We start from the raw sequence: 24,780 nt of genomic DNA, 5'->3' as shown, positions 1-24,780 counted from the left end.
GCATTAAATGTTTAAAAGGATTCACCACACATTTTCAATTATTGCTCTGATTTCTGCCGTGGCTGGTTGCACTTATCCTCAGGAACAGAAAATACCTTTCTATAAACTAGCAATACTAAATCTTTCTAGCTTAGGTTAACAACCAAAAATGCACTGCACCTTTGTGACCTCTGCTGTAGCTATTTAATAGCTCTTGTGAATTAATCTAGAGACAATAGTGGTCTTTATTCTGGTTGTGGTTTTGTGCTTGGCATTGCACTGATATGTACTAAATATATATGATATATAAATACTAAAATTGAGATATTGAGGGTTTTAATGTAACTGTAGAGCTACAACTATTTGAGATCTCCAGCATTTCCCTTGATATTGATTTTTCCTCTGATAATTTGTTTTGCCAAAACCAGTATTTTCCTTTCTTGACTTGAACCATCTTGGTTTCATGAAAACTGGTTTTATATAGTGTGTTTCTAAAGCTAGGGAGTAGCTGTGTTGAAAGGCTAGGTTTTTTTTTAGAATAAGAACCTACATCTGCACCCCTGTCTAGTCTGCTTGAACTAGTTCTGCCCCAGATGGATAAAGCAGTTTAGTTGTAGCTGCAAAGAACTTGTGTAAGATCTGTCCAAGAAGCAAGATGAATTGCTCCTGCTCATCTCTGGCCACCAGCAGGATCAGAAGCAGACAATTAATGTATGTGTGTGCCATGCTCCAGTGGAGATGGGAAACTGGCACTGACCTCACAATGGGGGTAGCAGAGACCTGTCCAGAACTCTGGACATCATTGGCCTTTACAAACATGATTTGCAAGTACAACTAACTGCTTATAGCTGTGTGATGCCAGCTTTGCTCCATTTTTTGTCATGACCAGGACTGATGCTGGATTTCCCTGCTGAAAGAAGGGGAGTCCAAATCCTGGTCTTTCAGGGAGGTAAGAGGGACACAAGTTAGTGTGGGAGCTGGCTGTGGAATCAGTGCAGTGGGATGATGTGTACCCACACATGGAAAACAGGAGCTCCACTGCAGCACGAGCTACAGCTCGGAGGTGCAATGCTTGGGATTTGGCTGCATGGGATTGCATGGTTAAGCAAAGCCTCTGCATTTGTCTGTGTGGCCAGCGAGCAAGCTGCAGAGTGTTTGTGTGCATGGAACCATTTCAAAGCATGCAGGATCACATTGCTGCTGGTGCAATTTGTCTTCCCTGCTGCATGCACAGCACCACCTGTAGCCCCTCAAGGAGCGCTTTCATGCTGCTTTGCTAGTTTCCCTTTCTTTTCTCCCCTCTTTTCCTTACTCTCACAGAGAGCCTTGTGGGGAAAGCAAAGCAGGGTGTTTCTGAAGCACAAAAATGCAAACAAACCACCTCCAATTGAACCTTGACTGGGAAAATCTGTGCTGCACAGTGTGGCCATCACAGTATGTGTGAGCTGCAAGGAAAGACTGCCAGGCAGGTGAACAGCCTGAAGGGCCTGAAGGACCTGAAGGATCTCACTTCTCTGACAGTGACAGTGTTTGTGAGAAATAGATTTAAACTGATTTGTGAATTAGCTCTAAAATGTTAATTTTATCCATGCCTGATGGGCATGAGTACTGTATAAAGTACCAGATACCAGATTATGCTCTGTCTCTCTTCAAAGCCTTGCACAAGTGGTGCTTGTAATGCAGGTGAATGGTGATGTCCACATTTTCCCAGGGGGAAACAGAGGAACAGTGCAATGTGCAATGGGACACAAGGGTCATGATCCAGCATGTAATTCCAGAGCTGCTGTCCATCCCACCTGTACTCTGGACCCGTTTTATTAGCTGAAATAAGCAAGTACAAATGCATAGGTGGTGAGATGTGAGCTTCTAACTGAGAAGAGAACCACCAAGCAGTTAACTGGGAGGAGGCTAGCTCCAACTTGTACAGCTGTTCTGTCCCAACAGCTTGCCTGATGGTGTAATACATTAAAAACAACAAAAGTCCTGCTGTCCAGTAACATGTACAGGCTAGTTACTAGAATCTTAACTGAAGCTGGATGCAGAGATGCAGGAATGAATATCACAGGTAAAGCCAACCCCAATCTGTAGTGACAAATCTTTTCAAGTTATGTGGGCTTCCACTGCTTCCCAGACTTCCATTTGCTGCCCATAAGCCAACAGTTTAATTTCTCGTTTTGCCCTATGGCAACATCCAGCTACCAAAATTTCTAATGCTGTTTTATTTATGAAACTTGCTGGGGTTCTAAGCAACACCTCTTTTCTCACATGGAAGACTGATCTCTTTAATGGAATTAAGGAGAAGATACCATTTCCTGCTTCCATGCCTGAAAGTGAGAGAATTGTTAATTGGGTAAGAAATATTAGAGTAGCTTTGGAGGCTGTTTTGCTAACATAGGCTAACATCTTCAACTATATGCCTTGGTTTCCATGCGTTGGGGAAAAGAGATGGGAATAGCAATGGAATATTCTGATGCCAAAACAGAGACTGGCCACAACCAGCAAGGTCACTGCTGTCATGAAAACTGTCCAGGCTTTGGGCTCTTCTGACAAGTAATGCCTATGACATGATGTCTGAAAATCCATCCTATGTTCAGGATTGTTTCTGTGATTCCTGTGTCTTCTTTGTATTGCAAATATTTCCTTGCACAGTTTTTAAAAGAAGGGAAGACAAGGCAGAGCTATTCAACAGCCATCGAGTATTAGAGCACTTGGTACATAAAGTAAGCTTGAAGAATCTTGTGAATCCATGCACGTCATCAAAATGCATGCAGGATTACCCAACAGAGCTCTTGATTCATGGGACTTGGACTAATGAACACCAGGAAAATAATAGATTGTATTGGGTAATCTGTGTGTTTGGACACCCAATTCTTCAAGCCAAGTCATTCTTGTAGGCCTGGAAAATCATTGAATGAAAAATTCTGCCATCGCTACAGGTCTTCATTAAAACACAGAGCAAAGTCCTCTGCATTCCACCCACTGTGCAATACTGAGAAGAAAACACTGTGAGTAAAAATCTTGCTTTCATCACAAAATTCCTGCCAACAAAAAGTAGATACTTTTTTTCCTTGTGGCTGCAGAAACTGAACCTTGGATGAAATTTCTGTCAGCAGTGAGTCTGACCAAGCACTGTGCATCTGACAGCCAGCCTGGCACTGCCTCACCGCACACAGCAACTGGGTTTCAATGGGTCTCACGTGCAAGGAGGCCTGAAAGGCATATTAATTTTTAATTAATTGTTTGACTTACAGGTTTAGAAGGCCTCCTCAAGATACGTGTCAGTAATATGTATAATGCTATGAATGAGTAGGTAGGTCCTTCCCTTCTGAGAAAAAATATACATATATGTGTATGCATACATGTATGTGTATATACATATATATTAATGTTTGTAAAGCAAGACATCTGGCCCAGTAACACCTCTGTAGCAATGAATGCAAGCCTCCTGCCTTGCTCTGGTTGCATTCAGTGCTGCAGCAGTTTCACAATGGTGGTGGCTCTGGGAGCTGGCTCTGGAGGAGGAGTCCCAGGAACTGGTGAAGTGTTTTAATCAGAAAGAAAACCCCTAAACATAATGTCATAAGCTAGTGTTGACATGTGTGGAAAAGGCTTGGCAGAGTTACGTAAAGGACTGACTGTTGTGATGTAGATTTCTGTGTAGGGAAGGCTGGCTTAGTTGGGATTTTTTGGTGAGTAATATCTAGGAAAGAGACAAATGGAAAAGGACATGAAGAGAGAAACAGAGAGTGCTAATGGTTTGTGCTCTGGAAACTAGAAAGTTTATGTTCCCTGTGAAAAGAATTGCACCTGTTTCACCACATGGTTTTTTCAGCTATTTAGCCCTTTTCAGATCATATGAGTAATTTTGAAGTCTGGCAGAAGGTCAGAGACTCTGACACAGACTCAGACTTCGAAGCTACTCTCTTCTTTCTGGATGCTTTCCAGCATCTGGGAAGTTGTAGGGAAAAAAGCAACTCTAGAATAGCTTAGCATTTCTTCTCATAGGCAACTGACCATGTTTTCTTGTTGGTAAGCACTGCATGCCACTCTTTACACAGCCCAGCACTGCATTTACTGGAACCCGTGTGTGTGTGCTAAATAACACCACTCCTGATGTACCAGCTATACCTTAGACAAAACTCCAGTAAATTAGTCACTTTTAATCATTTCCCCCACTTTGGAAATGTATTTATATATGTTTTCTCTTACCCATGGTGAAGAAGTGTTTGGAATATTTTATTAAGGGTAACATTTGTATTTGAATAATGGATGTCCATTCATTGGGATAAATCCTTTAAGTCAGGGTAGTTCTGAAATGTGAAAGCAGCATTAAATTAAAAAATATTTTAATAAAATAAATAAAAGAATAAACACATGCTTCCTGGGTAAAAATCTACAAGTAAATGAATCACCCTTTTAACAATCAAAAATTCTTTAAACATGTTTCTGCTATGGCAACTGGCCCAGCACTAGGCTGATTGATGGGGCTTGTGAAATGACCTTTAGGACTTTCCAATCTGGTCAAAAATCTTTCCAACTCCTAATAGTCCAGCTGGCCCAGAGATGGAGCGGAGGAAATCTTCCTAGATCCTGCATTCAAAAATCCTGCAGTCTTCCTTTTGGCAAGGTAAGCATATAAAAGTCTTTGGTACTTTTCCAGCCCTCACTTAAATAAGACCATATACTGAGTACTAAGTGTGAAAGAAATATAAATGCATTTTAGAGTCAACAAGAAAAGTATTTCTGTTTGTTTAATTTAAAAGCTGGCGTTATGCCTCATGCTCTTTACAGCTGCTAATAGCTGACAGCTTTGCCCTCTGCCAGGCCCTGAAGGGGGCTAGAGATGCTGGGTGCACAAGAGGACAGGATTTACACCTTTCCTATCCATTTTGGAAGAAGAAAACTCTTTGATGTTCCTGGTTTTAAGAAATATGGAAACCTAGGTTTGCTGAGTTGTTGCCTGATGTCTAGGAGTTGCTAAACAGTGATAGCATTTCAACAACAAAATGGCTAAAATAGCACAAGTGTGGCTCCTGTTATTTCTAAAACACCTCAGGACTACCCTAGAATTGACTTACTTCTATTTTCCTGAACAATCTGGTACCAGAGACAAGGTTTGCAGTTAACATTCATTCCATGTTCACTTCATTAATAGACACACACATTTGTTAAATTCATGTTCTGCTAAGATGCCCGCTTTGCTTAAAATATAAAAAATTGGAAATCTTTGAAGAAGAGAATTTCTGAGGGTCTTTAGTTAATGTGAACCCAAACCCTTGCAAGTTAATTAAGAGCCTTTTTAAAGACAGGTAGGTTGATGGGGTTTCCAATAAATCTGCATACATACAGTTGTCCTGCATACTGCAAATGTCAGAAACATCCCTTACAATGGCCTTTAAAGTAAAACACAATGGAATTTTTTGTAATGTTGATAAAAAAATGAAACAGTAGCATTTTAAAAATGCCAGAATATTGAGGGGTTTTTGTGTTTTCATGTCCTTTTTTTTTTTTATACTACACTCATGAAACCAATAGAAAGTAATGAAGCATATAACTGGATCCATGTTGCCAGTTGCAAAAGGTTTCTGATAATAACATGTGCCTATCCCCAGCAGTTATAATTTCTCAATTAGAAGAACCGGAAAAGTTGGTGAGGGAGATTATGGTTAAGCAATTTGTCATTTTTTTTTATTCCTCCACTCACAGTTAGATATTGGAAGGATCCCATTAAAGAAAGAAGAAAATTATCTCACAGAGATAATTCTTATTGTCTGTCTTAATATTACTACTAGTATTCTCTCTCCATACTAAACCAGAAGTTTCACAGTCATATTTTTTTACAGTGGTATCCAACTTGCTGTTTGCTCAAATTAAGAAATATCAATGGTATATGCAATAAAAATTGATTTTCAAGAGTGCAATGTGCAATGCAGCTCATTTGAGGAATATTGCTTGGCTTATCCTCTATGGGCAGAATCTGCAGAATGTCTGACAGCATTTTAAATTGAAGTAGTGATTTTAGTAATGACATGAATAAAACATTCCCTAGGCATGAAGCTGGAGCCAAATATGTCTTGAGATCTGGAACAATCTGATTTCAATCCCTAGAAAGAATTTGGGTCAGAGAGAGACACTAAGAAATGTGATTGCCAACCTGAGTATCACCTTTAAAAGGTTTTATTTTCTTTTTTTCAGCACAGGAGGCTTGTGTAAAGTACATCAGTAACAATGAACCTTTCTTGATACATTGTATTTATATTAGGAAAAATTTGCTATGCATCTGATAAATCCATCCTAGGAAGATGGTCTTGCATATAGATTTTCATTCAGGTGTATGTAGCTCTTGTTTTTTCTGCACTTTGTCTTTTAATGTCTTGAGAATTGTAGCAATTTCATGAGAATGGTTCTGTGCTACCAACACACCATGCTTTCTCATGAGGACATTATTTCTTTAGGTATTTCTCTGAGACCAAAGAAACAACTCATTGGAATGCAAAGTTGTTTTTTTGCCTTGCATCCATGTCATGACTGTTCCAAAAGCCAGGCTCAGCACACATGGGCCTGCTTTGCCAAACCCACTGGACTCTGCACAAGAGACAGATGCATACCAAGGTGATCTCAGGCATGTTCACACCAGGTTCTATATATCTACTATTTGATCTTTTTCTTTTTTCTAGAGCTCACTTGCTTTAGGCCTTCTTTCAGACTATAAGACCAAGGACCATAATCCCATTCCTGAAAACACATCTTCCTTTCCACCACACCTCTCCCATAACCTGCCTTATCTGCATAATTTGCAAATGTTTTTGCAGAATATTGTCTATTTTTTGTGCTTGTCTAGTGCCAGATAAAAGTATTATTTGTTGGCTCTCAGATGACAGTGTAATAAAGAGAGTAGCAATAATCTTGTGGTTTGAAAAGGCATCTTTTCTGAATTTACTGTCATGGAATAAAAGCTGTTAAAAGATAATGATTTCTTGCATTGAACTCAACCTTGTGATTTGAAAGCTGTTTAAGTGCTGAAAGACAGTTGTGCTTTTCATGGATGTTTTGTATTTTTTAATCAGAACTAGGAAAAAAGTGGGCAGTTGTAGTATGCAATTTGCTTGACTACTTGATGGTCATGTGCCTTTACCATTTTGCAAACCCCTTTGTCTGCTGAAATGTTGCTCTCTCTGCCTCCAGTTTTTCATTTTCATCACAACCAGGAGTTACCAACAGCACAGCTCTGCCAAAAAGGTGTAACCAGGGCAATTAATGCTCACTGTGTTTCAGACAAGTTCTGCTGGGTTAGATCAAGCAGCTGCCAAAGGCGGGCTTGACTAACCAGCATGCTTTGTCTCAGGCAGACAGGAAAACTGTAGAACAATTCCAGTTCATTCCAAGGAGAGCCCTGGTTTCTGGGAATGCCCATTCCAGATGCTTGGCATCTTTAGCCTGCAGAACCAGGTCTGGAAGAGGATGTTTACCAGCTATCTGTAAAATAAGGATTGTTTTCTGAGGCTTCAGTCACATGGTCATTGTAGAAATGGCTTTGTGGCACTTGAAGACATCCATAAACTGAAAATTACTTTCTTCCTGGTACAGCTTAGATGTCAGAATAAATCATCTGGACTCTCATCATGGGTTTTAGTGCAAAGACAGCAGGTTAGTAAGTGCTGGTAGGAGTGATGTGAGTTCACCCACCTGGCTTTTCTGCTGGAATTTAAACACTGATTTTTTAATATAGCTTTTTATACTCAGGGTTGACTGTAGAGCTGCTGCAGAATGATGAAAAACACCTGAATGTTGGTCACATCTTAAACTGGCACAGATGCTTGGCCACTAAATACCATATGTAAGACTGAACATTAGTCACTTTACAGCACAAGGCTTGTTGTGGCAGTGTAAAGGATCTGCAAAGGATGCAAACTGCACCTGGGTAGAGCCTTCTCCCACACAGAAGTAACTTTTGGAACAATGTGTACATTTTAGAAGAAATGTACATGTAGGAAACCTAGAGTTTTACCTAGGTTTAGAGAATGTGAAAAGGCCATAAATGTACCAGCATTTTAAGTATGCAAGGCAAGCAATTCTCTGTCACTTAGCAAACAGGAAACGTCAGAATAGCTGAGGCGTGAAAGTCAGTAACAGCCACAAATAAAGTAATCTCTGGTGAGTGTAACCATGAAAAATGTGAAATGTGTTTTTCCCTCAAGCTTCAAAGTAACTTCCTCCAGTCCCACAGAAACGGAATTGGTACTAAGACACTAGATCTCATCAGAAGAAAGGTTTGTCAGCTATCTCAGACATTCTCCATCAGCCCTGTCTGTGCCACACAAAGCAGTGGGTAAATGCTCCCATAAGTCTACATTACACACCTGCATCTGCAGATGATGTGAAGAGCTGCTGCTACTATTACTACTAAAGTGAAAAAATCCAGAGGTTCTGGAAGAACATGACAGAACTCACCCCATTTGGACTCTGACTTGGTTTTTAGCAGGTTACTAAGCTTCATTTGACAGGTTGAATAATGAGGAATCTGACACATATGTAAGTAAATAGTTGCAAGGAATAATTATCTTTGGTATTGCATTGTTTTTGATCTTGCTTCAGTTTCCAACCAATTTGTCAGGCTCTCTTTTCCTGCTAGATTTAAATGACAGTACTCTCAGGAACCACTTTCCCAGGTGGGTGCTTTATACATCAAGAACAAGTTACCCCTAACCTTTTGGTACGTGTTTGTGTAGTATGATGGTACTGGTGCAGCTTTCTAAATTTTACTTGGGTTGGTGCACAGTATTTTCTTTCATGGTTTATCACAGAAAACAGGTTGTTTTTTTCCTGAAAGGTTGCCTTGAGTGTTTTGAAGCATCTGGCTCTTTGAGGCTGTCTTCTAACACAATATATTCACATCCGTTCACCTCTTAAGAGCAGATTGTTGTGATGTGATAGGGAAGATATCTGAACCTGAACCATTTATCTGACTGCACCACTGCAGCTTCACCCTTGGTTGGAACTCTGTAGCATGATTTTTTTTTCTAATGTGAGCCTTGCACAAACAATGTGCTCCAACTACATCTCCTGTCACACTGCTGAAAGCCTGTTTACACTCTGCACTTGACAGTGAAGCAGTGGTTTCACAGCTCACAGCTGGGGCAGTAAGCCAGAAGCCTGCCTGTTCCCGATGGGAAACCCTCTCCTGTTGCAGTGAGGTCACAGCCATTGACCCAGGCAGACACAGAGACCCAGGCAGGGCGTGGAAGCAGCAGTTGTCACAGAGATTGCTGCCATCAGGGAAGCTGCAGTGCTGGGGAATTAGAGGCCATGGTTTGCTCGTGTCTTTTGAAGTCACATTGTGCAAGATCACTGTCAATGACCTGCATCAGAGATGGGAGTTTGCACGGGCACTGACACTTGACTTATCCTGTTAAGGACTTCAGTATTATTCCAAAGATCTTGAAGTGGGTCAGGTACTGAAAGGGAAGCCAGTGGTGTTTGGACAACATTAATTTTGGTTATTATGTGCATTGTCTGGTTAGACCTGTTTTTGAAATGTGCTACTACATGATGTGCTCATTACAGCAACCTCATCATCTCCTCCTGCCCATCCTCAGCACTCTGCTGTAAACAGCCCACTGCGAGTCGGCCGGCACTGCAGGCAGGGCTTGTGCAACCAGTGCTGCTGGAGCCTGCTGCTGCTGCTGCTGTGCAAAGCCATGCACAGGGCTCTGAGAGACAGCCTGAATTCAGCTGTGCCCAGCAGCAAGGGCTTTGTCTGGAAGTCAGGGCAGGAACAGAGAAAATAGGGTTGAGATAGTACCTCAACATCTCTTCCTGCTTGCAAAAATATTTGAAAGTAATTTAGTCTGGTTTCATTTTGAAACTGTTGAGCTATTTAGACCGTCATATTTTAGCATTTACTGTTTGTGGTGACATTTAAATGCAACAGAAATTTAATTTAAACACATCCTAGCCAAATGTTCCAAGCAACGAGTTTTCACGAGTGACCAAGCAAGTAACTTTATGCTGCTTGTTTTCCTCCTTGTCTTGCCACTCCACAGCCTTTCACTGCACCCCCAGGCCTCTCAACCACCCCTATCATGTCAAAAAAGACCCCAAACAAAACAAAAAATAAAACCCAACAGTGCTCATTGTTAAAGCAAACAAAACATTTTGTATGTTTTTCCAGAGAAGGAAAAAAAAACCCAACTCCAAACTTACAGATCTACCTGAAATGCAAGTAGCTTTATTACAGTGAATTATACCTCTGCCTAAACTCCTCTGAAATAGTGATTGAGCAAGATAAAAACAAGTTTTTTCTTCATCCAGGACATACACAAAAGGAAAAAAAAGTCTCTAAATGGATAGAGAAATAATAATGTGAAATGTTTTTGCCTTGAAATTGTTCTGTTTCTTCAAAGAGAAATGTAATAGTGTCCTGGTAAATCATATTGATTGGATATTGATCCTGTTTCTACAGGAAGCTATCGTCCCTGTACCTAGTGAAATCTAGGAACCCTGTACACAAATCAGTCAGTTGGTTGTGATTTGCAGGGAAGGAATTACGGCATTACAGGTATACATTTATCAGGTTGTCCCAAGCTTTTTTTTTTTTGCAACCATCACATGCAAAGTGACGCAGGCACTTACAGAAAAAAATGAAAAAAAAAATTAGGATTTGGGGTGGGAAAAGCCCTCCTCCTGAATCTGGGCTTTACAGGGAGGGATCTCACTTTTTCCCACCACATAAGGATTTTTTTTCTATCTTACAGTGAGTTCAAGCCCTGAAATGTTTGTCCCTGAGTTTGCAGTCAGGCATTTAGGTGCTCTGCAGACCAGGATGTGGTCATTCTGCATTCTTCTGTGTTAGAAATACTTTTTTTCTTTATGCTTTTGTACTTCAGTACCTCACCCCTGGATAAGGAAAACCTGAGAATAAGCCTGTATGATTCCTTGGAAAGGATGGTTACTTAAAAACAAAAAAAAATCACAGTGCCTGGCTTTGGTGAAGCACAATTAAGCCTTACCAAGCAGAAAGTCACGATTTGAAATAAAAAAATCATATTTGAACAGGTATATATTGAATATTTCTCTAGAAGTTAACACAAGCTATGTTCTGCCTAAAAGCCTAATTATAAAAATGTAAATTTAGATCAATTCCAATATAATGTGCTCTTTACATTCTTCTAAAATTTCTGATGACTTTCACATGATTACGATTATATGTTAAGATATAAATCAGATTATAAACCCAGTATTTAAATAAAGATTTTCTGTGACCCTCAAGACACACAGGTCAATGCAAAGAGCCATCCCTCTGGTGCTGACAGCAAGGTGGTGATGTGTTACTCAGGTGGAGATATTCTGTGTGGACTGGCAGACACCTAAGCAATGTCCCCTGTCATTTTAGTGAGACCATCAGTATCTAAAATCAAAGGACTGATAGGATTTCAGGGAAAAAAAACTTATTAGGATAATGCAGAGCTCTTCTCTGCACTAGGGTAAATGATACTGGGGGTGTTTATAGCTCTGCATGTTGTTGTGGTTGCTGTAAGCTGGGTTTAAGGCTGCTCAATGCTCAGATGTGAAATTTCCAACAAGGCTTACCCTCCTGTGCATAAGAAGCATTCCCTCATGGCTGGACCACAGAGGGACGTGAGATGTTTGGGACACAGCTGGGGTGACCTGGGTAAGCCACAGGGTGCATCACGCTTCCTGTGCCGATCCGTCCTCCTCCACCTGCCTGTCTTCCTTCTGGTTTGACCCACCTGGAATTAACATTATAAGCACTTAACACACATCTCAATTAGTTCTCTGTAAGCTCAAAGGGTAACTTTTAGTGAAACCTCATTTTGTACATTATGTATGGAAATAGAAAATTTGCACTAAAAAATTGTAATTGTCTGCACCTCGGACAGCCACAGAACAGACCTCAGACATGAAAGGAGGAGCTCCAGAGGAATCTGTGTTAGCAGATGTGACAGATTGGGTCATAAATCTGCACCAGATTTATGAGCCAAAAGAAGGCTCAGGCTCCAAATTCAGCATTTAGTAATAAAATTAGAGCTAGCATTACACTTGTGCTAGTGTGTGGTAGCTAAACTCATGTGTAAAAGAAAGCTATTTAATGTGAGAATTGAAATTACTTGGTAGGAGCATAATTTTATTTTTTGTTGGGCGTTATGTGCCAGTCTGAATAGTGTCTGAGGGTGAGTCAGTACTCTTCCACTTTTAGATAAAAAAATGTACATTAAGGGCAACTTAGAAGGCAAAGAGGCTGGTTATCCAGGGCTGCCATAAGCATAAGGCCAGTGGCAGGAAGCACTGAAGCAATCATTATAGAAGTTAATCCAGAGCCATCTGCAGTAATGGGGAATGGTAAAAGTTTTTTTTTCTTCTTTCTTGAAAGAAGAAATGACAGTTCCTCATAAATGGATTCTGGGGAAAGTTTTGGATATTGAAAAGTGCACTAAATTTGTTGAAGAGTGCTTTTGCAATATTTTCAAAATGAAAACTCTGTGTTTTAGTATAAATTTACTTTTACTTTAGTTCTGCAAACTGTTTTTACAAGAGTTGAACATCTTTGAGTGATTTTATCCTAACTGTTATGGACTGGAAAAAACCCTGTATTAACATAAGAGGTTGTCCTCATTTGGCAAAGAAAATACTTAGGAGGAGAAATGACATTGAAATTATATTGAAACAATGTGTAAACCATATTCTTCATATTAACAACCGGTAATCTTTCCCTTCTCATCTCATCTTTGTTTGATCTGCATTTTGACTATACTGTAATTTTGAAAAGGACTGGTTCCTATTGCATAGTCATGTTGCAATCATTGTTTATTGTGTTGCTCTTATATAACACCTACTCTAGGCGTATATACTTAATTCTGATCAGGAGATTAAAAAATTATGCCATATATGAACATGCATAGTCCCAATAGGAACCATCTCCAAGGACAAAACTGGTGAAATCCTTGGTATAGAAGGTTAACTCAGAGAAGGAACGTTGCATATTTGTGCCCTGCAAATATGTGCAGTATACAGGCATCTGTAGGAAAACACTAATGAGGGAGGCATGTGGAGCAGGATGCAAAATGTGTATCACACAATGCCACGGTAGTCAGAGTTCAGTTCAAGAGTCACCTGAAAGAAATTATCTTCCTGGCTATGCCACCTCCTTCCTTAGAGGGACCTTGAGCAAGACATGTTTTGATGCACATTTCAACTTCAAAACACACTAACCTTTCAGTCAGCCCCCTGGCATCTCAGACATAGATTTTTTTCTGGCTGACCAGCCTAACTTCCAGAAGTGCCCCTCTGATAACTCACAGAATTAGACATTTTCTAACCATTCGGCAGCAACTGCCCTTTGCTGAACGACCTATATTTAACTCCGGGCATGTGTAAGCATTGCCTCAAGTGGCATCCTCATTTCCCAAGCATGCACTGCAATGCAGCCACAGAGCATTGCTGAATACCCTTGGCACTGCACAGCCACGGAGCATCACTGAGTATCCCTGGAACTGCACAGAGCATCTTTGACTATCCCTGGCACTGCACAGACACAGAGTACCGCTGAGTATCCCTGGCACTGCACAGACACAGAGCATCGCTGAGTATGCCTGGCACTGCACAGACACAGAGCATCTTTGACTATCCCTGGCACTGCACAGACACAGAGCATCGCTGAGTATGCCTGGCACTGCACAGACACAGAGCATCTTTGACTATCCCTGGCACTGCACAGACACAGAGCATCACTTAATACCTCTGCCGTGCATCACGGCACTCTGCGGCGGGACCCGCCTGCCGCTGGCACGATTCACAGGGGCAGCACTGGGATGTTTCCAAGGGCAAGGACCAGGAAAAGGGGCGCAGTGCCAGGCTGCCAGCAGGCACCAGGCAGGGGCAGCTGCTGCCCGGCCGGGGCCGTGCCCCGTGTGCCCGCGGGGCTGCAGCAGCTGCGAGGCCCACTGGCACAACCCTGTAGTGGCACCAAAACCTGCACTTTAAACCTAATGAAACAACTGCCACAAGCCCGACAAGTGGGGTGTTGACCAGGTGGTGGAGTCGCCATTCCTGGAGGTGTTTAAGAGGCGTCTGGGTCTGGCGCTGGGTGATGTGGTTCAGTGGCTTACGGGTGTCGGGGCCGCGCTGAGAGGACGGTTGGACTGCATGATCTTAAAGCTCTCTGCCAGCCCCGAGGACGCCGCGATGCCGCGATGCCGCGATGCGCTGACCCCGCGGCCCCGGCGGCGCTCCGAACCCGCCCGGGCACCCGCGGCCCCGCCGCCCCTCACGGGACGCGCCGCCCGCCCGCCTTGGCCCCGCCCCCCCGCGCGGCGCTGCTTTCCGCCAATCAGCGGCGCCCTCCCCGCCCGCGCGCCTTCCCCGCCCTCCACTCCCCGCCCGCCGCGGCCGTGTCGGCCCGCCGGAGACGGGACGTCTCGCGAGAGCGGCGGAAACCTCGCGAGAGCTGGGAGGCCCCTCTCCGCCCCCGCCCCCGGCCCTCCCGCCGCCCCCGCCCCACCGCGGCCGGATCCGAGCGAGCCGGGCGGTGGGAGGGGAGGGAAGGAAGGGAAGGAGAGCGAGGGAAGGAAGAGAAGGGAAGGAAGGGAAGGGGGGGCGCACGGCCCTGCGCAGTGAGCGATGTTTGTCCGCCATCGCGGCGGAGGCTGAAGGAAGCGCCGCCAGCGGAGCGAGGGGCCCGCGCCGCCGCCTCTGCCGCCCGGCCCGGCCCGGTCGGCCCGGCCTCCGCGCCCCCGGGGGCCGCACTCGCAGCGAAGGTCGCCAGCGGCCTCCCCCGGGCCCGTTCCCGGGCCCACCGCCCCGCCGCGCGTCCCCCGGCTCTGCCGCCCCGCGCCGGAGGCGCCGCCGGACCCGAAGATGTCGAACCTGAGCAAGGGGACGGGCAGCCGGAAGGACACCAAGATGCGGATCCGCGCCTTCCCCGTGAGTACCGGGCCTGGGCCGGCCCGAGCGGCCTCCGCAGGCCCCGGCGCCGTGCGGGCCGCGCCGTGCGCCGGGGCCGCGGGTGCGAGCGGGGCGGGGGAGCTGTCAGCCGGCACCCCGGGGCCGTGCGGGCCGGGGGGAGCTGTCAGCCGGCACCCCGGGGCCGTGCGGGCCGGGGGGAGCTGTCAGCCGGCACCCCGGGGCCGTGCGGGCCGGGGGGAGCTGTCAGCCGGCACCCCGGGGCCGTGCGGGCCGGGGGGAGCTGTCAGCCGGCACCCCGGGGCCGTGCGGGCCGGGGGGAGCTGTCAGCCGGCACCCCGGGGCCGTGCGGGCCGGGGGGAGCGTGCGGAAGGCGCTTCTCAGGGAAGCGGTGCCGCACGGAGAGTGGGAGGCGGAGGAACTGGTCCCCCCTGCGATTATCGCTTCCCTCATCAAACAGATCAATTATGAAAATCCACGTACGGCAGTGGGGACCGATTTCTTTGTTTTCAAGGAAAAAGCGTCAAAGAGGGAGCCGAAGGTTATGCGCCTTCGTCAACAAAATTAGTTGGCTCCGGAAGGTGTGGGGGGGAATATTTATTTACATCTCTGCAGAGTTTCCTCTTGCTGTATTTATCTCTTCGCTCCGTAGAAGAGGCTCTAAGTCGTATGATAATAAAATGTAGGTGGCACAATGCCAGCTGTTCAGAAGGTGTTACTATAAGCATGTAGGCATAGGTAACTTGCTGCAGGTTCGGTAGAGTCGTGAGTGTGCCTTCTCTTTGAGTTACAGAGGGGAAGGAGCCAGATTATTAATTTGAAGTGCTGTAACGCTGCTGTGTTTTGACAGTCGGTTCAATTAAAGCTTACAACAGAATAACAACTACAGCACGAGTAATGGCGTTGTGGAACGAGAGGAATAGGAAAGGTTCAGTCTGCTGGAGGATGACCAGGAAGCGTGTGTGTGTTCAGCGCGGTGTATGTTAAAAAGAAGATACTTAGCTGAGTCTCTGCCTTTTAAGCATTAGCGTTGGCTTTTCAGGTTTGGTGTGAACTTTTCAATGCCATGTCTGATCCCAGTAGGCAGTGGTGTAGAACTAATGTGCTCTGCCTTTTTAGAGAAACTGGACATACCTGTTTATCTCATTTCACTGGCAAGGCATGTATCAATATATTTGCTTCATCCAAACTCTTGCTGATGAAATTAGAAGATTCTTTATAGGCTCAGCAGCCAACTTTATAGCAGTCTGAGTTAGGCTGTTTTACTCTTTCCTCTACTTTTAATCACTGATAGTTGCATTTAGTGGTAAAAGTAAAAAGAAAAAAGTGGGCTATGAGATTAGGAATTTTAGCTGATGATAGGTTTTTCATCTCCATATTTCATTTATTTCTTTAAAAAGCCTTTTCCAAGAATGTCAGTTTTGGATTAGAGGAATAAAGGAGAAGACTTCCTGCCATGTGGCCACAGTTTTATTAACAAGTAGTAGGAAAACCTGTACAAAAATAAGCCGTGACAAAAGCAATGTATGTGTTTTGTAACAAACGGCAGCAACTAAGATAGCAGCCTTTTCATTTGATAAACAGATTCATTTATTCCAGCTGTGAATATGACAATGCGATAAACTGAAGTTTGCGTATTTCACCTCTTCTGTATGTGAAATTTGTTTTGCAGGGGTGAGAAATGCTCTAATGGAGCCCTGTTCTTACATAAAGTTAAACATTATCAAGTTTTTTTAAACTATTTTTACTAGCGTTGTCTTTCTTTTCAGTTGCTTAAAGAATATCTAGGTTAATATGTGAAAAACAAAGTGTCTTCTTCCTAAAATAACTCAATAAGTCACAAGTCATCAAGGCCTGCAACTATATGGGGACATGTGTTGATAGCAGCTTTGCAGGTGTCCCCTCCGATATTTTTTTTTTTACTTAAGACATTTTGTTGACAATCCTATTGATAAAGTGCTTATAGAAAAGAAGCATGTACTTTGTTGAGAGATTTTGGGGGGTTTCCCTTTGTTAATTGCAGAAGTCAGCAGGTGTAGTTGATGTAAAAATCTTAACACGCATTTTGTGTATGCCTAAGTGGTTGTGAAGCTTGGTCCAGGAAATGACTTAGTGTTGGTGACTGCAGTGGGATTGTTTGTGTCAATGAGGGGCATTTTCATGGGGAGTAGAGTCTATGTTTAGAAAATGTGCTACTCATGCAGCAGCTATGGATCCTCACTCCTTTGTCCAAATGTGGTGGTTCTGCTCTTTGGCTCTCAATTAAGAGTGCTTCCAGAGGTGGTTTTGTAGGCTGCTTCAATTTGTCTTCTTATTGATCATCTTTCCTCAGGAGGTCTTTCTGTTTTAGATTAGTTTCCTTCTTGCATGGGGGTAGCTATTTACTATTACATTAGGCTAGAAATAGCCAAATTGGAATGGTGGTGTTCCTGGAGCATAGCAATATTAACATAACTTCCTTCAAGCAAGTTCTGTTTTTTAAAATATTTTACATTTTTATAATGTATTTCATGCTTCTGTTATTATGTTTTATAATAGCTAAAGGAATTGAGAAATAATAATTTGCCAAACATTGCCTAAGCTTACCTTTTCTACCATACAAAAAATTCGTTAGAAGTGGACCAAAACCTGGAAAAGCACCAGTCTTCTACCTGGACATCTTGATACTTAGGAATTAGTTTTATTCTAGATTTCTTTTTTATTATTCTTGTAATTGGTGCCAGATTATCTGTCATCCCAAGTATCCATTAAGATTTGCTAGATCCTGGTGTGCGCTGTGATGTGCTTTTTCTTACCTCAGGGGCAATGGCGCGGGTTACACTGTTTTACTTGTACACAAGTGGGTTTTACAGTAATCAAAATGAATTGAGATGTATGTTTAACCAGTTGCTCTTTTCCTAATTTATAAATTATCTTACTATAAAGAACTTTGCATTCTCTTGTTCTTCCTGACGTAAAGATGGTGATAAGCTTTTCATCAGAGGTAGTCCAGATGAGGATGCATTCTTTGAGACTTCAGATTTGAGTATATTTCAAACCTAGGAAGAGTATTTCTGAGAGAGTTTGTTGTATACTGAGGAAAGCAAACTCAGGTTGAGGTTAAGCTCAGAAGACTTCCAGGGTGCTACTTTCAGTATCCACTTCTGGTACTTTTAACACCTCCATAAAATCTAACTGTTCCATAGTTATCTAAGGTCTATCCAGAGAGCGTTCAGGGTGATGTTAAAGCCAGAGATGGAACAGTGGAAAAGGACTTTTGAGAGACAGAAGGTTCCTTTTTCTCAAGCAGTCTTCAGACTTTGTTGTTTCAAATTCATACACACTGCAGCAGATATGGATACTAAAAATAACAACATTTCAGAAATGTCATGTAATTGTCCATGATATATGTTGACTGCAGTTAGTTAGTTGGGGCTTTTTAATTATTTGGAAGAGTGCAGTCGTCTACCGAATACATGTGTAATATATGAAAATGCAGGTTTGATAGAGCCACAGAATATGAATTGTACCTGTTTTGAAGAAGGGTTGGGGTTGTTTTCGTCCAGATTTACAGGTGCTCTCATGGTCTCAGATTGGCTCTCACTCCTTAACTCTCAGTGAGCCCATTACTGCTGGCTACAGAAATACTTTCAAAGCTCTCAAGCAAGTTTGCAGCAAATCTGATTTTAAGATTATTTAGTTGAGATGCCAAAAATGGTAGGTTTGCACTTAAAACTTTTGGAAATACATGATTTCTGTAAAGGAGATCTAGAATGTGTCAATTATGTTTCCCGCAAGTGTATTTGAGCTGTTTTGCTGTGACTGATTAGCTAGTGGAAAACTGTAGCCTTGAATGTATTTTGACGGAAAAGTTGTACATAGTAAAAAGAATCTGACGTTTCTTACAGAAATAATTAGAATGTGTGAATTCAGAAAGCATTTGGGGAATTAATTTTCAAAATTTAAGCAAGCAACATTAAGCTGTGTTGAATGAACTTGTTTGCAAGAGCTCATTCTCCCCTCAATGCAGGTGTCACCATCAAATTGGTTGGACAGATCTTTTTGCAGGCCAGCATGACCCAGTGTAGGTTATTGGGTTTGATCATTACAGTTGGAGGGGGTTTTTTGAATGCTCCGATAATTTTCCTTTCCTGCAGAGATGTTTTTCTTCTCTAGAGCAGTGCTACAAAGTAGTGTTTTGCCAGTTCTCAGAACTATTTTGGTGGATCGGTGTTACACAGTTACATTATGAATTCTGCACAGCATTTAGAGATTCTACACGTGTGCTTGCAATAAAACAAGTCTTTAAAAAAATGTGTAAGGTTCTGACTAGTTTTATTTGAAACACTTATGCCCAAGAAAATTCTCATTTTGTTCAATCTTGTGGAGAAAGACAGACAACCTTTAGTTTCCTTCAATGGTTTATTGATTGATGTTACTTCTTCCTCAAATAAAGTTACATAAACTTAGAAGTAAATAACTCCACCTGCTCAGTGAGAAAGTATTAAGACTCATATTTTCATTGCCAGCACTCCTTTCTCCTCGATCTAACAGCCACTTGTTCTAGGCTTTGTGTAGGCAGAAGGCTTTTTTTTTTCCCCAGGGAGCACCAACTGCTTCTATGGTTTGTTTTGAGTCTTGGGGAATTGATGATGCAGGTTGAGATGAGGTTTGTTAAATTTATACTTCAGCCTACAATGTGTAGATCTATCAGTTCCAGCAGTTGGTGTAAATTTGGTCCATCTTGAGCATCTTAGAGCAGATAACCCCTAGAAAAAACACTGAAGTGTGGTTACATTTTGAAGCATTCAGGTTATGTAAGCAGTACGTGAGGATCTGCTTTGGCTTGTAACCCTCAGAGCCTGTGTGAGGTGTTGGGGAGAGCAGGGAGAGGCATGGAACGTGGGGAAAGAGTGGAATGGGGGGTGGTTTACTGCAGGCTTTTTCAGCTCTGAATAAAAGAATGTGAGCATACCAAGTGCTGTAAGATCACCTGGTTAACTGCATGTTTTACATGCTTGGCTTGTGAATCTTGACTACTTTATGTTCTCAGATGTATTTATGAGAGCATCTTCACTAAACCCATGTAGCGTTCACAGTCATGAGTTTCCATTCACAACTCAAATTTTGGTAGGCTTAAAAACTAGGAATAAAACAGACCAAAACACTAAAGCACTCTTTCTTATTCAAATGAAGGAGGTTATGTGCAAATTAATAAATATATGAAAATACTTGGTATTTATTGGATGTTTAAGCTTATGAAATCCTTCCAGTTTTCACAATTTTTTTTTTCTTTAATGAAATGCTGTGAGCAAACTGACTGTCCTAATAATACATTTAGAATTTTTAAAAGGTGAGAGCACTAATTCCAGGGCAGTCTGAGTAGTCAGTTCTAGGTATTTGTTGTTTTATTTGTAAAACAGCGTGCATACTGTCATTTAGTTTTTGCTTAATCTCGTTAGCATTCCTCAGTTCTGTAGATGTTCAGGTTTCAGTTACAAGTTTTCTTGGTTTTCCTTGTTAACTGGGTTTTAAGTTCTGAGCAAACATCTTTTGTATAGAGTTTTGAGCCATTGCCTCTGAGTGGCTCAGGAAGGAGCAGTGTCATTTATGAATCTTGCTGTATTTGAAATTTGCTTGATTTTACAGAGGACTGCAAGGTTAAAGGTGAAGTGATCTGTTAGGATTTTTTACTGGCTAATTCAATCTGAGCTTTTTCAAGTGCCTTCATTAGGGTTATCCATCCCTTCACTCAAGTTGTATAGTAATCCATTATTGAACATGCATTACTATTTTTCCCTGGTAGGGTAGGTAAGAGAACTCTGAGAGTACCTATAAAACTGATGAGTTTTTGATATTCTACATAAATAATTGTAATAGCAGTATGTAACATAAAATTAGCTCTTTTTTCTGTGAAAGACATTAACATTTCTCAAAATTTTCCTTTTAATCTGTTCTGAACAGGTACATACAGCATTAGTGACCCCATTTTTCAGAATTTCAAGCAAGTTTTTGGAGGTCTTAGGCTTTGATCTCTAGGGCAGGTAGTCCGAGTGCAGGTGCCTTTAAATTTTCATCACCACAACTGATGTGCAGTGTCAGTGTCCCTGCATGTGGTGAAAACATTTTGTGATAGACTGGGACAGATTTTTCTTAAGATAGTTTGAGTGAGTCCATTCATAAAACAGAGTGATTGTGTTACAGTCTGTAATGGGTTCTTGACCTTGTACATATGCTCACTGGATCTTATCTCTGATTTCTAGTAGCTGTACAAGTGGAAAAGCAGCTCTTGAGAAGTAAGGTCATGCTTTTCATTCTGAGTCAGGTTTTGTGGAAACACAGAGCAGGAAAGTAGCATTGTAGAAAACTCCAGCGCAGCCAGGCATACTTTCAGTCACATTACTATTTTCTTTTTCTGAAGGTCAGTTAAAGCTAGTAGAATTTTTAAATGACTGATGTTTCTTTTTTGAAAGTGCAAGTACTGGCATCTCAGCATAAGTAAATATTGTTAGATAGCTTAACAAAAAACTTCCATATTGACTTCAACATTTTAGGAAAGGTAAAAGGTGCACTTAATACATGAGTACTCCAAGGAGAGCAAAACCGTAATAAACACTTATGTGTAGATGGTGTTTGCAGTGGAGCGGCCTCAGTTCTTTAATTAGCTGTGTATAAAATCAGCGTTTGAGGGCTGAAACTGTCTTGCTTGTAGTTTAAATAAAGTATAATACTATGCAAAATGTGAGCAGATAACTTGCTTTATTGGTTTATGGTTATGAATAAGGTTCATTTGTGGAAAAACTCATTTTTGTTTAATGCTAATGAGAATAAACATAAATTAAGAAAATAAATTATACATGTGAATGGTATAAAATTGGACAAGCTTATATAATAAATTCATAACATTAATTTCTTAGACTTCATGTGGTCTGAGCATAGGCTGTGCATGTCTTTTTCTTACATTTTCTAAGTGAAGAATCTTTGTTGAAATAAATATTTTACTTCCACACTAGTTTTGTTTATAAAGTGTTGATGGCATCTGAGTGGACCTGTTTTTTTATATTACACACATGGATTTAATTTTCTGCATGGCTGTGAATTTTTTCTATTGCGCTCATTTCAGTGTTACTCTTAAGTCTTGCAGGCACTGCTGGTCTGTGCGTCTGATCATGGTGTTTGCACTGTGTGGTACAAAAATGCCCCAGAGAGAGGTTATTATCAGGACACAGTGGTATTGATTATCTGTAAATTTGTAAGAGATTTATTGTGGCTTCCTTCTACCTGAAGTAAGCTGTGGGGGGCAAAAAGACTCATCCTGTGTTGGCTTTTATTTACTATAAAATTTTATCATTCTATTCCTGTGCAAGTTCTCAAATTGTTCTGCTGCTATTATTATGGAGGAGGAGTTTTCATCAAGCCCCCAAAACCTCTCAAGGCCCTTCAGTCCCATCATCTCCCTTTCTTCCTTCATCCCCCTCATCATTCATTGTGTTTGTTGTTTTGAAATGACTACAGGAAATGTGTCTGCAATCTGTGTAAGCTGGTGTGTATTTCACAGATTTCCTCTTTACATAGTGTTGATTTTTGGACAATTGTAAAATACTGAGCTTCTTGTAGGTTAATTGAAAAACGCCAGAAACAATTCCTGTGGGATTTGCCTTCAGTGTTGAATAGGTAAGGAATGGGCTATTTGTGGTTCAGGGAATCTTTCTGAATTCAGGTCATCAAAGCTGGAAAGTTAATGAACTAATAGATTTTCTCACTTGGAGAGATGATACCCCTGAGGAGACTCAGTGCCTTCCACAGAAAGTGTGGATGTGCAGAACAGCATTGCTCTTTCCTTTGACACTTCTTAACTGGGATTGAGGCATGCAGCATCTCTGTTATTTTTTTTTAAGGTTATTATAATGTTAATATTGTAGAAGTCACCAGTACAAAATATTTACCAAAAACCCCCTAATTTAATCCCTTACTAAATTAAGATTTTTTTATTTCTACCTTGTAATGTTTGTTGGGTAATGGTCTAAAAAATAAATGGACATATGATCACATACTGAATCAAAATTGTAGTCTGTTCTGAATAGGTTACAAACAGTATTTCTATTAATTTAGAGTTAGGAATGATCTGAGCAGTCTGGGGTATATTGGTGCTGCTTCTGCTGACAGTGACCTGTTGTCAGGTACGGCACTGAGGACAGCCTGCTGCTCATCACCTGCACTGCTGAGCTCCCACTGTTGTAAAAGGAAATGAAGAGAGTCAGGAGCCTAAATCCCACTGAAATTTAATATTTCCAGCTATCTTCAGTCTTTGCTAGTAAATCTTGCTAGGTTATATGTAAGCAAACACCTTCCCTTTCTGCTTTCTGTCTTTAGTAAATTGGAAGTAGCTGCAGGAAGGAGCCACCTTCCTTGTCCTGCAGTGTAAGAGCCTGCACATGGCCCCTTATCCCAAGTAAGCAGCTTTGAGGAAATGTCCAGGCGAGTATAATTTGTGTAGTTTGCTCACAAACACACAGTCCTCAGGTTTTGAAAAGTTTGTCCTCTTACAAGCTTTTATTGCAGTGGAATGCTAAATGGCTTTACTGAAATTTTTAGGATTTGGCCCCATTGGTAAATGGGAAAAGCCATGCCCAGTAATTAGTAAAATTTTGTGCCACTGTTTGCACTGTCTTGTCATTTTACTTGCCAAGAGCCTGTTTAACAGCCACAGACACACAGCTGAGCTGTACCTGTCCTTCCCTACACCTTATAGACTTCCAGGATCCTGCTGACAGGTGAAAGGGATTATTAATTCCCAGAAATCCAGATTTTCTTTCTTCCATATTCTGCTGTTCTAATGAGGTTCAAATATTTTCTTTAAACACCAACTTTGTTTAGCATAGAAACAAAGCTATTGTATTTCTTTCAGGAACATATTTCCTCCTGTTACTCAAGGCTTTTTAACTTTTTTTCCTTAGCTTTAGTTTGAGGAGTGTTGTTTTGGGATTGCTACTTCAGAAGTGAGTCAGGAGGACTCTAAACTTCTCATTAGTTTTCAAAATACTGATAATAATTTTTATTCTTTTGGGTAGGACAGAGGAAGTAGATCTTTAGCATCAAATCCTTATATTCCTTCCTCTGTTTCATTTAGAATGGGTTTTTATTGAGTTAAGCAAGCTTGACACAATACACTCTTTTTTCCTGAGTGTTATTTGCACCATAAGTGACAGTACATCTGCTAGAATAAGTCCAAAATTTACTTCAGGTCTGAAAGTGATTCTGTTAATTTCCAAAGCTAAAAGTGAAAGATTAGACTTTCTGAACTGTGACTTAGATCTGGACTTCAGCTCTGAATTTTCAGAGAAGTGAGAGTATAGATAATATATAGCAGTATATAGTATATATGGAGAGTGTAGGTACAGCAGTTTAGACAGCTCTCCTTTACCCGTGTTTGTTTGAAGTGCTCTTGGGAAAACAATATTTTCATTGCAGGTGTTTTATAGTCCTCCTCTGTTTTCAGGTTCTGTAGTAATAAGCACTGTAGAAATGTCACTGAATGTTTTTGAAAGGAGCTTTGGTTAATAGTATCACTCTTTTGGCTGTTCAAGCACTCCCATTCTGTATCAGTGACAACTATCCTTTGAGCTAGAACTTCCTAGATTTTGCCTCTTAGCAATTCTTCTAGAAGCTTGTACAAAACCAACTAATTGTTTTCTTTTAAATACAACTTCCTAAAAAACAAGTTTCATAATGTAATATCAGGTGGGCAGAAGTTTGCATCATGGTAGGGGAGATGTACTCATTCACAGAGAATGCCTTTTGATATTTGAAGGGCATTTAGATTTGTCTGCACATGCTGAGGAAAAAGATGTTCTTTAAAAACTTGTATTTCTGTATTTTAATTAAATATTCTGTTGTCTTCTT

The 24,780-nt window shown here is 41.6% G+C and overlaps 1 protein-coding gene across 1 annotated transcript in view; it reads left to right on the top strand.

The window, feature by feature from the left end:
• The first annotated feature begins 14,679 nt into the window (after positions 1-14,679).
• The window catches only part of CUL3 (cullin 3), a 55,320-nt gene continuing 45,219 nt past the window's right edge, over positions 14,680-24,780 (top strand). The window contains exon 1 of the mRNA XM_021553698.4: positions 14,680-14,919. Within this exon, the coding sequence (XP_021409373.1) occupies positions 14,854-14,919 (66 nt within the window). The 5' untranslated portion in view covers positions 14,680-14,853. The remainder of the gene's footprint in view (positions 14,920-24,780) is intronic.

Source organism: Lonchura striata, chromosome 9 (genome assembly GCF_050655825.1).
Source record: "Lonchura striata isolate lonStrDom1 chromosome 9, ASM5065582v1, whole genome shotgun sequence".
NCBI lineage: Eukaryota > Metazoa > Chordata > Aves > Passeriformes > Estrildidae > Lonchura > Lonchura striata.
The sequence above is the reverse complement of the archived record's forward strand: the minus strand, read 5'-3'. Positions and strand labels throughout refer to the sequence as shown.